The sequence below is a fragment of the Gambusia affinis genome, linkage group LG19 (assembly GCF_019740435.1).
Source record: "Gambusia affinis linkage group LG19, SWU_Gaff_1.0, whole genome shotgun sequence".
Classification (NCBI taxonomy): domain Eukaryota; kingdom Metazoa; phylum Chordata; class Actinopteri; order Cyprinodontiformes; family Poeciliidae; genus Gambusia; species Gambusia affinis.
Window position 1 is genome coordinate 18158462 of NC_057886.1, and position 16122 is coordinate 18174583.

General features: G+C 35.3%; 1 protein-coding gene across 3 annotated transcripts in view; it reads right to left on the bottom strand.

Moving 5' to 3' along the window:
• Positions 1-2334: 2334 nt before the first annotated feature.
• The window catches only part of elfn1a (extracellular leucine-rich repeat and fibronectin type III domain containing 1a), an 84005-nt gene continuing 70217 nt past the window's right edge, over positions 2335-16122 (bottom strand). For all 3 annotated transcript variants that reach the window (XM_044099443.1, XM_044099442.1, XM_044099441.1), the window contains one exon: positions 2335-9312. In XM_044099443.1, coding sequence (XP_043955378.1) covers positions 6564-8930 — 2367 coding nt within the window. In that variant the 5' untranslated portion in view covers positions 8931-9312 and the 3' untranslated portion in view covers positions 2335-6563. The remainder of the gene's footprint in view (positions 9313-16122) is intronic.

Consider the following 16122-nt stretch of genomic DNA (forward strand, 5'->3'; position numbering starts at 1 on the left):
AAATGATAAAATATTTCATTTTTGTGATGTTTCTGCATTTTATGGGTGGAGGTCTAGCTATCTGTGATTAGTTATAGTTCAATTTAACTTACACCATGGTTTAAGTAATATAATTTAACTTCTCCACAAGCGAGTGAAATTAAATAAAAACCTAGAGAGGACACTAAAAAAGTTAATGCAGCTGTTTACTGCACCTTAGACAAATGCAGAGCGGAAAATTATTATTGAACACTTACATTTTTTCCTTATTTTGACTATTTCTTATGGGGCCATTAGCATAAAATTCTCAACAAGTGCTGCCAACAATCCAAGTAATTCCCATACTCAAAGTAATAATAATAAAAAGTAGTCTACAAATGAAGTACTTAGTAAAAAATGTAATTGACGCTGTACACACTTACAGAAATGTATTAAATAATTTATGGAAAATAACTTTTTGCAAATAGAAAGTTTAACATATCTTGAGAAAAGAAAACCTTGTCTTATCCTTTGATCAGATGTGAAGTGTTTTGAGAACAGGCATAAGAAATTCATAAGTTGGGTTGGGATGTGTTGACAGCTGGTATTTTGTGAATGGATTTATGAATTAGGAGGAAACGTTGAAAGAAGAAAAGGACCAGAAAAATTAATAAAGCACTGACCAATGAAAAAGACTGAGAATTGATGAGAGGAAAATTAAAAAAATAGACAAACGAGGCTTAATGAATGTAATAAGCACTATACATTTGCCAGGTTATTATAGGATTTAACTTTGTTAGTTTTGCTAAAACTGGCTGGACTGGGCATCAGGCATTTGCAGCTTTGCCTCGCAACTAAACGATTCTCTATTCAAATGTTGTCAGGGAGGTTTTGCTGCATAGTTTCTAGTTTTTTTCTGGAGCACTGTGGTTTTCTCTTAATAAAAAGCATGCATTTTACTTGCCAACTATACATTGCTCATTAGTGTGCATGTATGTGTGTACTGGGAAATGGAGTCTCCAAATGAGAGGTTAGAGACCTGTTCATGGTGCATCGTACTCATCTGCTTTTTACTGCTGGGAAAGGAACCACTAAAATGCTTCTAAATATTGTTCTCTGGTAAAAAGACTCCTCTAAGGTGAAACCAGCCTTATTTAAAGTCTTAAATAAGATCAATTAATCACTCAGACACAACTGTCTTTTTTGCCTTCACTATATTAAAATTTGTGACCAGGTGTCCATGACGACACATCTGCCAGATGAAGAATTGATATCCAAATTAGTCTGACAAGTGTGACCATTACTAAAGGAGAGGCAGACTAATGGTGAAGCTTCCATTAGTCCACCTTTAACAGCTGTCAATCTGATGTATATTAAGCGACATAACACAATACCTAAAAGACATTATTATAAATATTATCATATGTATAAGGCATAAAGGGAGCTGTGATGAATAGGGGAAAAAAAAGACTTCATTCTTGAAATAAATATATCAAATGAGAGATTCAGTTCCCAAGGAAGCTATAAATTAGTATTTGATCTGAAGTGTAATTTTCTAATTAGATTTAATTATGTTAAAGCATGAATTTCTCCATTAATGATTTAGAATAGCATGACATGTCTTGGCATATGTTGTAGAACATTTTCAAGTGTGTATTTATTTGCAAATACGGGAATGATGGACACGAAAAATAATCACCTACTCTTTCTGCCATCAGTCTGGCAGCGTTACAACATATTTCAGCTGTGATTTGGCTCTGTGATAGATCCACCATGGTGTCAGTTTGTTGGAAAGGCTTCAAAAATGAAGTTTTTAATTAGCCCAAGTTAAAGCATATGTTTGAGATTCATTTAAATGTGCAACACAAAGCCTCGTTACATTTTTGCCTACTTACATAAACCGACAATAGAGGGGCCCATGGTCACTTTGAGGGAGGTGCTGAAATCCATAGCACATGCGAGCAATCTGTTGCCATAGCAATTAGTCATGCACTCACCAAATTTGAAAGTTCTGCAAAGTATCTGTTTCTTTTGATTTAACAACAAAGTTTACACAAATTTTTACTTTTTGAGATGTTGCTTAAAATATATCCAGAGTTTCACAAATGCTGTGATTTAGTCTATTGTGAATCAGAACTATGCTAGCCATGACATCATCTTATTTAGTGCTTCCTTAAATTGTTAAATTGTACAGTAGCCTCAGTTTATGGAAAATTTCCATTTCCATAAAAAAAACAGAAAAAAAAATTCCAACTGAGGACAAGGTCTGATTTTTGTATCAGATAATGAGGAAAAAGTAATGATGTGTCCTTTTGTACAATCTAATTTCAACTGTAAATGGCCAAAGTTGATGGTCGTGTGTTAGACCTAAAGTAATTTGCTTTTCATATCCACTTTTTTGCAAATCATTCAATGCACACTCAACAAATAATTTCACACAATCTTGAAACTAACCTATTATCATTGTAAAATCATTTTAAAAAGTGTTAAAATCATAATAAAGATACTGACTTTGCTGTATGTGCACCCTTAACTTTATTTCACAGTACTTTGTCTGAAAGCAGATAACATAGTTTTAAGAATTAAAAGTAATAATAAAAAAACACATCTTTGTGCTCTTGTTTGTTTTGATGCACTCAAATAATTGTTGCACTCTCTATATGTTTTCCTCATCACTTAGAACTCTTATTAGACACAGAAGTGCTACAATATGCAATATAAAAAACATGGTTCTAAGTAGCTAAATAAACTAGAACCTCGACAGCTCTTGAAACATACTGAAATGTTTTTTTTATAAAAATAATAAATGAAGATTTAACAACAATATAAACATTAGAAATAATACAACAATTTACACTTTTACTTAAATCTCAAAAAATTTAAGGCGGTTGAAATATAAAGTCAGACAACCCATTTAACAGAAAACAAGGTGCTTACATAAGACATTCACATCAGGCTCATGAATGTTTCATCCTAGAGTAAAATAATAATATCATGACACATTTAAATGAGATGGACAGAGTCGTGTAAGAGAAAATGAACAAATGGGTTTGAAATACAAATGCAAACAATCAACTTAATAATGTTTGTGAAAAATTTCTTAACTCATGTCTGAGAACTATACACAACCTGTACAAACATTTCTGACGTTCTGTTTTGTTTATTAATCCATTAATTAGATTGTGTATCATATTTTAATCTGGACGGACCTCAGGTCACTGCATAATGTTACTCTAGCCAGAGTTTAGAGGGAAGTTGGAGTTTCTTTTTAAGAAAGCAGGCTAAAACTGGAATCAATGGTTTTTACTGTTACTGTATTGTCTGTTACTATATTTAATAGCTTGGTAATAACCACAATGGAATCTAATAAAAGTCACAATAAATGTATTCAAATGTTGAGCTATAAACATCAGTTTTAAATAATTTAATATCTTTTTCTTTTTTTAACTTTGGTGATATGAGGTTTGAATGGTTAACACTTTGGCCAAGTAGCAGAGAATGAGATAAAATTGGATTTTAAACAATTAGAGCTTTGACAACATTTACATTATTTTTTTCTTTTAAATGTGAGTAAATAGGTTGCTATGCAATGTATTTTAATATGTTGAAGCAATGATGAGAAAGATATTTAGCTCTTTATACATGTTGATATTGCAATAATTCATTATATGACAAAAAATATATTTCTTACATGTTATTAACTATGTGATGAATCATTATGAGCCTTGTTGGAATAAAATATATAAACATCTTAGAAATAAAAAAGATTGAAATAATATATTTACTTTAAAAAAAAAACAAAAAAAACATGATTTATAAATTCACAGCCATTAAGTCAGAGGATTCAGTTTCACATTCGAAAACTATACTTTAGCATGTTGATGTGTGCCAGGTACTTTGCTTCCATAATATACAAAATGATTCAACAGCCTAAGCAGATAAAATACACATTAAACTTCTCAGCAAGCAACAAGGCCAATCTGAATAACAAACTATCTTCGTTCATGTATACGATCACATATTATGCAATATACCAGGCTGGACAAAATATTGAAGCAAAAGAAAAATAAAAGTGAAATCCACAAGAGATAATAGCATGATTCAAAAATCTTTTTGAAAATACATGGAAAAAGCTGCCATAGACAGATCAGAATATGTATCTGTTACATTCATCTATTGGGCTCCCCTGCAGGGCAGCTTTCTGTCTACCTAAATAATGACAATGTACAGCTGCCTTTCCATTGGAGTCTTAATGTTTAACAGCAGGCTTTTAAGTAAAATCTTGTTTCTGAATACAATGGTTTCCCAATTTGTAATTTTAAAGGAAGAGCTTAAAAAATGAAATACTAAAATTATATTGCTCTACTACTGTATGGTAATTTGATCCCCAGGCTAGGCAGGAAAGTTGTAAACATTTTTAGCTTCTTCTACTTTGGTACAAAAGATACAAATGGCGGTTCATGGAACAGAAACACAGACATTAACATCAGCATGGTCTATACTGCATTTTTGCCAGTAGGGTGTCTTTCAGGATCCAACCAGTAAATACTGCACTTTGTGATTCAGGGAACGTAAAAAAAACAACAAAAAAACTGAATCCATCTGAATCATGTAAAAAGCTCAAAACTGAATGAAAGAAAAATAACTAAAATATAACTGGTGGAATTCTTTGAATTTACTTTAACACTAGAACCGCAAAGAGGTCATTTTTACTCCTTATACATTCTCAGTTCTTAGTAAGACTTGAATCCATGGTGTCTACTACTTTATGGCTTTTACTAAAATGTCCCTCTTTAGCATTGCATCAGTTATAGGATATGTACGATGTGGGAGAATAAATATTTTACCTTTTAACCAAGGACTGCAAACTAAGTAATTTCTACCCTACATAAACGTTATCAAATACACAGTTCTCATTATATTTGCATAAAAGACAATAAAACACTCTTGCCATATTACCCATGTGTAAGTAAAGTCCAGGACAAATCAAATTAGCCATAAACTACTGTCTCTAGTTTGATACAATTTAAAGGCTTGAAAAAAGAATAAGAATAAGAAGTCCAAAAAGGTGCATCAAGTCACTGCTCTTAAAATTTTGAATTTGAAATTGGTAAATTTTTTGTTAATGGAGAGCTGTAAAATGGTCATTGTTTTAAGTACTGAAATTCACTGTAGCAGACCCAGTGGATCTTCTTCTGGTGCTGCTTGCATGTTTTCTATTTTTCTTATTTTTTCCTAATTTTATTTTTCAGCCCTGCAGATTACTTGACTGCATTGTGAACATCCTTGGACCATCACAAATTGGCTTCTGTAATTTGCAAATAAAAGAACAAGAACTGTGCAATAACCAAGAAAGTGGGTAGAAAACCAAACCAAAAATTCAGTCTATATAAATGCATTTCTATTTTGGCTTTGTCTTTGTTTCATAAATTACTAAATATTGTGGAATTTGCTGTGCATTTTTGGAATTTAAAATCATATTCGGACAACCTAGTAAAGAATGGATAGATATGAACTGTCACATTAGAGTAAAGAGGGTGTATTTCCTTATTTTTTACTTTGACTGCATCTATAATGCAGCATGGGGACTGATATCTGTTGGGCTTTTGAATGTTAGAGTGAATCTTTGTAAATGTGTGAAGGTAAAATTAATCTAAAAATATTTTTCATCAAAAATATTACTTCCTTTGCACAGCATTTTTACTCTTCTGTTTATTTATTTATTTATTTATTTTTGTTTGTTGTTTGATTAATGTCTTCATTCCTTTGCCCAATTAAGAAAAGTACAGAAGAGATATTAGAAATGACATTAGAAATTTTTTTTTAGATGATGTATAAAAAGGGAGTTCTGCATTATTACTTATCAAGTATGATTGAAAATGTGAGCCTGATGCAATTTCATAGAATAAATTGGCAAAATAATTTTTCTCCATACAGTTAATAAAACTATTAAAATGATCATAATACAATCTGTTGAAATTTAATCTTTGTCATTTTTAAGGCTTCTAGAAATGGGGATAAAACCTGCGGCAGTTCGGAGGAGTACTGGAACGACTGCGGTTCTAGGGCTAAAGTTAGACGTTAACAAATATTTTCAAAAGAGACAGCGGTCAGTTTGATAAACCTGATTCATCTACTAATACTTCACCATTTACACAGCAAACATTTCAAATATAGAAACCCATATCTGTACACATTTTTCAATTAAATATATGCAAGGAGGACGAAAAAAGTGTTCTGCTTGTGTGGGTCCCAATAGTTCCTCAAAAATTTTTAAAGTTTAATTTTCTTCATATAGTAGATTCATATTACACAACAGCAAATCCACTGTCACAGGACTTGGCCATGCGATACCCAAAAAAACCTAATATTCATTGTAACATATATATAATTAATTTGCAGTATATTTTTTCCAAGATGAATGCTTTAGATATTAAGAGAAGTTTTAGAATCCTTGTCTCATCTTCTTCACAGTCAAAAGAGAGTGTGATATACATGAAAGATTAGTTAATTATGGTAGAGAAGTATCCATTAATTCAAACGTCAAATGATGTTCTTGTGTCATTTTAGCAACAGAAAGTCCATTTTAAAAACACCTAGATGAATTATGATTTATGTTGGGCTGAAACACCTTTCCAGTAGTCTAATATGTCATGCAGGTCCTCATCCTTTGCAAACTGAACTTTCTTACGCAGCGCATGGCCGGCAGCCATGTACTCCTCATCTTTATGTCGCTTGCGGTGGAGTCTGAATCGCTCCCAGATGCTGTGTGAAGGTTTGCAATAGTATTCAGGGCTGGATGAGTAGCTTAGATTGTGATACTGAGAGGACATCTGGGAGTAAGCTAAGTCTCTGGACCGGGAGTGGGTAAGGGGTTCCAACAGCTTGTGGCTATCAGGTCCTTCCAGCTCCTCTATCTGAGCATCGGTATATGAATGCCGGTGGTCACTGTACTGGCGGATCTTATCTGCCTCCGCCCTCAAGATGGCTGCGGCAGGTGTTACTGTAATGATGCTCTCTCCTGTTGGGGAGGTTTTCTCTATGTACTTGGAATCAGAGCGATAAGGCCTTGGACTTCGCATGGGCCCGCCTGTGGCAGTGCTGGGCCTCTTTGGCGAGACATCAGAGCTTCTATGCCTCTGAAGAGAGTGATGGTAGCTGTCCTTATACACTGGGGATAGAAGGCCAGGGTTACTTTGGGGGTGCTCTGATATTAACACCAGTTGGGGCTCTGCTGTCGACACTGCTCCAGATTTAACTCCTTGAAAAGAAGTCGATTCCGATTTTAGGGCATCTATACAGTTGTTGATTATCTGATTGACTTTATCAACTTCTTTTGCAATTGTGGAAATCTCTGCCACTGATCCTTGACTGTTCCCTGCCATTCCCATATCACACTCTCTGCGCTCATGATGATCCATGCTCCGGACATCCATGTAGTTCCCCTTCATCATTTTTGGAGTCTCACTTATCTCTTGAAACTTATACTGCTCCATTTCACTTGCCGATGGCAGGTAGGGCATACGGGCTATGCTCTCTCCAGGCAGCAGCTGCTTCTGTGACATTCGAGAAATAGTCCCTCCTTCTAGTTCTTGTCCGTACTTGAGTTCCATTATATTTTTCTTAAGACTTCCTGATTTTCTTTGCTTTTCATCTTGTTGACGCTTCCTTCGCAAACAATAGTACACAATTCCCAGAAAAATCACCATGCTAAAAAGGCAGCCCAAAATAGTCATAATATAATGAGTAGCAGTTGCATTGTTTACAACTCTGTCTTTTCCATTCCAAGGGCCAGTGGAGAATGTCAGACATGTGTGATTTTGTTTCAGAGAATTGCGTTCTGAAGTAACGCAGACTGTGTAGTTGGAGTGGGGCTGAAGGTTTTTAATCTCAACATCTTCCTGTACTTTATAGAGCCTGTCCAGGTTTGTGAAAAAGTTGTTATTGTAAAGAACCAGAAAGTACAGCTTCTTGAAGGGATCACGAAATTGAACTGTAACGGTCGCAACTGTGTTTGTTACTGCTTTTAGATACATCACAGGGGTTCCCTGCACCTCGTTTTCAGTTGTACCAATGGTTGTGTCATCTGGTTCTGTGCCTGAGGAACAGTCTTCCAGACCACAAAGTGTTGAGTCAGGTGGTAGTGTTGTGGACTCCATAGAGACAGTAATAAATGGGGTCACGTAGTCATCGGTACACACAGTAGTTAGCATGTGAAGTGCATTTCGGTATGTGGGGTTGTTAGGATTCTGGCTAAGTAAGCTGTAACCTGCAACACCACGAGGAGAGTCACAGACCATCCGCTCATTTGTCCGGTTTGGGAAAGTCGAAAGCCATTTCACAAACCCAAGCAACTCACATGAGCAATTGAAAGGGTTTGTATACAGCTCGCAGGTGGTGAGCTTACTTAGGCTGGTAAACGTGGACCCATCTAACTGTTGGATTCGGTTCATGGAGAGATCAATATTTTCTATGTTGGGGCATTCCCAAAAGGCATTATGTATCACAGTTTCAATCAGGTTCGCCTGGAGGTAGAGGTACTGCAGCTTTCCTAAACCCCGGAGAATCCCTTCTGTCAGGTTTCGTAACTTGTTGAAGCCCATTTGGAGAACTTGCAAGTTAAACTGAGCAGAAAAGGCTCCGTCTTCTATGTATGAGATCTCATTCTTGGTCAGGTTCAGGTATGTCAAGTTGGCAAAGCGACTGAGAGAAGAAAAATGGATACTTTTGATTTTGTTTTCATTCAGACGAAGGTCAACAATGGTGTTATTGATATGCTGTGGGATGGCTTCGTAGGGTGGTTGATTTTGGCTGCAAATTGCAAGCCACACAAAGCCCTTTTCTCCCTCAATCAACCAGCAGTCACCACTTACTCTGCCAATGTGAGTCAAATATATAAGAGTTATAGACCAAAACAAGGCACTCATCACCCCGTCTGATCTACAGGCCATTTGTGCTTTTCTTAAAGTCATGTATGGGTCCAAGAAAAAACAAAGGGGTTTAGTATTACAGTTGTTTCAGTACCTTGATTAGATTTAGTTGGGGATGCAGCAGGATGTTCAGCTGTTTTCAGAGCCACAATAATTATGATTACTTGTTTTGTGTTTATCGATGGGTGTGTGATGATGCATATTGTCCCCATGTACCAATAAAAAAAAATGCTATCCTTTTTCAGTTTCTTTTCAATGAGATATGCTTGCGTCAATTTTGAGGCAATGTTCAAAGGGAGACTTCACCGCCTCGGCTTGTCTTGAGCTTTTGTCCTCAGAGGCTACCATCATTAAACCGTCTCATCTTGGTGAATTTGACAAGTCTCTCCATTCTCCGTCTTTCTCATGTGCACAGATGAATAACCTGCAATATAAAAACAAGAGCACAAAGTGGATGATAAGCCTAGTTCATAAGAAATGAAACATTTATTTTGACAGTAAAATGCTACATACGAATCATGATTCATGTTTACTCAAGCCCTTCTTACTTGCTCTTCACCAATTATTTCGTACACAGTTTAAGGAGTGTTTGCAGTCTCTGTGGCACACTCCTATTAAGGGAAACTGAAGGCCAATTACCACTTGACAGGTTGAGTAAAGCAGGGTCCCTGTTTTCACACCATTAACCTGAGGACTGTCAGGCAGGAGGTCCATGTTAAGAAGCCGTGTTAAATCACATACCCAGCATCATGTGAACTGACAGCTCAGATCAATGTTTTTAGCATTTTTACCTCATGCATGATTTAAAATCTCTCAATGTACTGTAAGTAGATAAATCCTGTACATAGATGATATATTCAATCAAAATTTTATGAAAAGCATATATTTAAAAATCCCATGAATTTGGCCTCTGCGAGAAGGGTTGACAACAAAAATAAGCAATGCAATGAAGAAGTAATTGCCCCCTAGTTATTTTTGTTCTACTTGTACTTATTTGTTAGACCTAAATGGTGGAGATCATTAGAAAGTTATAAAATGACACTGAAATAACAGATTTTCCCTTGGAACTGTCTCATGGACACGAGTCTTGGAGGCTCCTACGAAGGTTTACTCTTCCATGTTTTCTCCAATTGCGGATAATGGCCCAGATTGTGGTTTCCTGCAAAACCAAAGTCTAAGAAATAGCTTTCTTACTGATTCCAGACTAATAAATGTCTGAATTTCTTCAGATTATGATATTATGTGGGATTTTTTTGTTTTTTCACCAACTTTCTATTGAAGTGTACATTTGTTCAATCAGCCCTGGTTGTAACAAGTAAAACTGAACTCAATAGAAGGTGGCTAATAATTAATATATGACATAAGAATGGAAGAGTATTGTACTTAATATAGAACCGCCTTAGCTAGGCAAGGTTTTTTTTATATTACAATAAATTAAATTATCATTTGAAAACTACATTAGGTGCACTCTTATTCCTTCATAAAATTAAAATGTATTTGATTATATATACTATAGAAGAAAAAACAGCAGAGCAGAGCATGTAGTTTATTTTCACAGTAGTGTTGGTATAAAATTATCTTCTCAATATTTGAATAATTAAAGGCATTGGCTTCAAAACCTCCTGGTTGTAAGTCAACCAGGAGGCATTTTCAGATAGATTTCAGTTTTATTTTTTACTTTTATGAAGGTTTTGAAGGGAAAAGAGAGCAGCAGCAGGATTTGAATGTGTTCACACAATTTCTGACTAAGACACATTTTGTGGTGTGACAAAAATCTGGTGATGAGCTTGAATAAGTGGTTTGTGCAAAGACAACATATGACCAATGTGAAATATTTTTCTTGTCAAATTTTGAAATGTGCCTGTAGCTGCAGATGACTTCTTTTATTATTATTGTTCTCTTTCTCCTAGTTGTTAGCAATATTGTTTCAATGTTGCTAACAACTAAGCAACATTCTAACTAACTAATGTTAGGTAGATACTTTCAGTATCACAATCTAAGCTAGAATGTTAATGTCTGACTATACTGGAAGATATGTTTTGGGACTAATATTTGACTGTCAGTGCTCAAAAATATAATCCTCAGTTCAACTTTTCTCTGTTACATCACAATGTTGTTATAATTGCAGACTTCATAACAGCATTTAACTGCCCAAAGGTCATTGTAGCTTTGTTTACAGGGAAACAATAAAACAGTTTCTTGTTGCACAGATATCTGTGAATAAAACACTACAATAAACAATAATAACATGTCATTTAAAGCAATCCGCTGAATTGATTTTATCATGCAGGAATGAATGTTTGCACTTAACAGAAGACAAAATTATCTGTGAAAAACCGATGTATCTAATTGCTGCAATGTTAGAGGAGTATTTCTGTATTAGATAATGACAGCAAATGAATTTCTACTGATAAAAACTGAGTGAAATAATAACATAAAGCAAATGTGTAATAAATGCAGTTTTGGGGTAGCATGAGTAAAGCTGATGATGAAAAACGAAAAAAACAAGAGGGAAATATTGAGCTTTCTTTTTAACTGTCGATAAGTGGATACTCCAATTGTTATTCAAAATGCTAAAAAAGACAAGCAGCTGTCATGCTTCCAAACATTTTTTGAGTCCAGTTCTATTCAGTTCACAGTGCAATAGAATTATCAGTAATGATGCTTAGATAATCAAGTAAAAGCACTGGTCAGCTATTCAAGTACAGTTAAAATGCAGGAATAAATGGTGTCGTGAATACTGCTACAGACTGCCAAAGGCTGCCATTATAAAACCACCTTCATGATGACAAAAGAGCAGTGGCACAGGAGCACTAAAGAAAAAACACTCTAAAAACCCCTGAGAGGAAAGAGGTTCCAAATCAAATGTTCCATGAAATGAATATGAAAAATACAGCTCTGTAGAATATCTAGCCAAGCAAAAGATATTTTAAGGAAAAAAGGGGCCCTTGTTACTGTTTCTCAGTCTATGACCTTTATTGCGAATACCTCATGGCAGAGATTGAACTCATCTGACCTGGCCTCCGCTTGCTGACTGCGTGACAACATGCTTTTAGCCAATAAATGGAAGTTTAAGTTAAACCTGAGAAGTTTCCCACCTCCCCCTCATTTAGAATGCATTGGTTGTGTTTTGTTTGTCCACAGTGACTCACTCTTAAGTGACTCACTGTATTACCACTGAAACTGTTGCACAAATTAAACAGAGGATAGTTCCCCTATGTAAGGGTTAGAGTGAAACACACTGCCATACTTCCACTGATGGATAAAACTTTAGCTTTTGGGTGGCAAAACACAGGATATGCTGTTAAATATGATAAAATATTTAACTCGTCCAACTTGGGACCTAATGAATACACAAAAAAATGGCAATAAAAACAATGCCTACAGTCTTAAGTTGTTATGGGATAAACAAAAGAACTAGCTACATTAAAATTAATTTTTGAGGGCTTCAGTTTCATGCAAATTACACCAAAGTCTGCAGTCAGATCACAAAATGAGCCTGAGGCACCTAGTGTGCATGTTGCCTTGTGAAAGCTTAGGTCTATTTGCCACCACAGACCCACTTTCCATAATGGCAGCAATCTGTATGGTCCAGTGTGAGGCCTTAGTGCAGCAGGCCAGAACACCCAAGGCATCAGAGCTGAGTATATGCCTCTATCACAAACAGGCAGCCATTCCACAGACTCTTTTTCATTTAGGCTTTATGTGCTTGGTAATAAAGCCTTTTTCTTTTCTTTCCCCCTTCTGTGGATAACCTATTGAAGCATGTACTGAAGGTTTCTGTTTTACCCGCTCAAAGGGTCTTCGTATTGAGCCATACAGTAAATTATTTACTCGCGTTGTACGAGAAAGTTACAAAATTTCAAGTGTTAAAATTTCAAACCAGACTTGCATTGCAGAATTAAAGATTAAAGAAGTGATGTGAGTTATTTTGGCTGAGCAGTAGAGAAGCTGATATCACTGTTGTCTTGAATGAGAATGTTTTGGGGTTTGAATCCAGGTCACCTTCTTGCATGGAGTTAGGATATTTTCCTGTTCTCACAGGGTTTTTCCCACTGTCCTAAAAATGCATAATAAATGGTGTACAAACAGTCTCATCATGAGTAGGAGAGCTCAAAAAGCACTTTTGGAGATTTGAAATGTGTGTTCTATCTCACTGACATCCTGAGCATTGATGATCTAACAAAGTCTTCAGTGTAATTTTGACAGATAATCAAGAACACCACATGTGGAAAACAGATTGAAAACTTTGTCCACCCTCCCAACAAAGATCTTTGTGTATGCAAATGAACAACACTTCTCTCTCCGTAGCTATCTCTGCCTGTCAGTCCCCTCCTATTTTTGCAATGAGCCTGTCCAGAAAAGAAACATTCCGCTGCATACCAAGCCACCATTCTTCTTTTCAGCCTCCAAGTGTCTACAAAAACATTATATCAAGGAATCTGTTTTCACTGTTAAAGGCTCTTCTTTTTCTTGTTTCTCCCTTGGCTTCCTATCTTGCGCTTTTGTGACAGTGAAGGTGCCTCAATCTCCGAGGTTCCTCCTCATCCATACCAATGACTGCCCTTTATTTGATGTCATTGACAATGCCTGCACTTCTTGCTTGAAATGAAAAAAAAATAAATAAAATAGTTAGAGATTGGAAGCCGGAATAGAGGAATCAATTGAGTTGAAATGGAAGAATTTCTCTTGGGGCAGGAAAAGCATTTTGCTCATAGAGGTGTTGAATTGCTTTGGAGAGCAGAGAAACAGGGTTACATATGTGCAAAGGGATACCAGAAAACTTTTATCTAATGCATTAATTACTCTGGAAATATATTTAGAAAAAGTATTATTAATTCTCTCTTTGCAGAATAAAACTTGCTGAATGTGATGCATTTCTCATGGCTTGAGTATTTTCTTCAGGTTATGCATTCTATGCATTTTTTTTACTCTGTCTTTGTAATTTTTTTTTACATTATTTTGAAATCGAAACTTATGCCACATCAAGACACAACTTTTGTGTTTTCCTTCTAAAAGCCTTAATTTCTGTACAGAAAGATTTGATAACTTTTTTATATGTCTGCGTGGGAAGCAAAACAACATTTGGGAAAAAATAAATATTTTATTCGCATGAGCATATTAAGTCAAGTTAACCTTCCTACTGAACCGTAAGTCTTCAGGATGCCACAGATATCGGACTGCAATTTCTAAGGTCGTAGGTCAGACTCTCTATCCCTTTGTTGAATTAATTTTGCTCAGATTTCTTGCTTGTGATGCCTCCACATTCAAGGTTGATCTTCCTATTAGTTTTTGGTGGATGGGGTACAAAATTGTGACGCACTTCTTGTTAATATTTGGTGAGAACTTTCCACCATATAGCAAAGAACTCACTTTGAAAGTTGGTTAGGTTATTTTAAAAATAACATGTATAGACTTCCAACCCAGTTATAGGAAATAATATAGTTTTCTTTAAACTTTGTGTTCATAGAAGTTGCTCTTTTTGTGCAGCAAATTTCCAGGAAACACGTCCAAAGGGTCAGGCAGAAAGATATGCAGAAGTGTAAATCAGGATTACACTATCCAAAGATAAAACATTTTTCTTTGGATAGTGTAACCGTGCTGCAAAATACTATCCAAAGATTTGAACATCTAGCAAATCAAAGTTAAATACATTAAGGGAAAAAACTGGTTTCTGTGAAAGAATGGTAAGCCTTAAGTCATGTAAGGAACATGGCTAGCAATTAGAAGAAGGGGATTTGGTAAATGAGATCAAAATAACAAAAATTGTTTGTCAAACATAGTTCTCCACGCTCTATGTGTGGAGAAGAGTTAACACTAGGTAAACCTTCAAGGATGAAGCATTGTGCTATTGGGATGCTTTTCTTCAGTGGGAAGACGAAAGTCGGTCAAAATTGATGGGACAATGGACGTTCTTAAGTGTAATGCAGTCCAAGGAAGTTGTTTAGATTGAAATATATCCATATGCTACAATGGCCCAGTCAACAACCCATGTTCACAGAAGCCCTCCTTACAGTCAGTTACAGAACGTTGATTCTGGGATAGCAATTGTCAATGTTTGATACGTGTCAAATTTGAATTTTTATTATGTATGATCTATTTTCATTCCCCTTGTGCTATTTTGTGTTTTTCACCTAAAAACATAATAAGGCTATATTACAAGTCAAAACTAAGAAAACTATGTGTTTAGTTTAAGCAGTCAGAATGTGACACTTCTTTGTGTACTGTAGAAAAAAAACAGGAACAGAATGATTGTGCACCACAACACAAAGTGATACTTGGTCCCTGTTGCATTCTGTGACTGATGATGAGGCTTTAATCCTAACCTTTATTTTATGTTTCTTGGTCATGTTGTGTTGCACACCAGAAACTAGGAGAAATCAGTTTGTTACAGGCTTGCTACACCATCAACTCTCCATTACAAGACATTGTTACTTTTTCTTATGTCTACACTAATGCTCCTCTTGTAAGTCTCCTAGCATGGAGTTATACCTGTGGGTGGTCCAGGGCACCTCACTCCCCCGCTCACCAACCTTTGCTTGACCCCTCTATCAAATTCAAGTCACTATTGTTTGCCATCAGAGTGACATCTGGTCTTGTACCCTGCAATCTAAACTCAATTACACAGGGCCATGACTCTTTTCAGCTACTCAGTTCTTCAAAGCATCATCTGGCTTTGCAACCTCTGTTAGCAACTTAGTTTCAGTTTAAATTCTTTGTGTTCTTGCCTGAAGTGATGAGCCACCAAATGTTGTGAGAAAAGAGTCTTGCTTTTCGACATTAAGTGTTCAAGTTACTTTTGAATTTTTCATATCACTTCTAAGAATAAATGTAACCTCTTAGAACTTCCTTACATGGTTTTATCCTACTATCATCCGTATCTTTTCCAGCTTGACTTAAATCTCCCTTTTCCCTTTATTTTATGTGTCCTGTTCTATATATTTACAGATTTATTTTGACAAGTGGAGCATTAAGGTTTTTGCTATATTGCACCACTATATATATATATATATATATATTTATATATATATATATATATATATATATATATATATATATATATATATATCTATATATATATATATCTATATCTATATATATATATATATATATAGATATATATATATATATATATATATATATATATATATATATATATATATATATATATATATATATATATAGAGTGAATGTAAGTCAATACCCTAGAGGTCTGCTTCTACACCAACCAAAT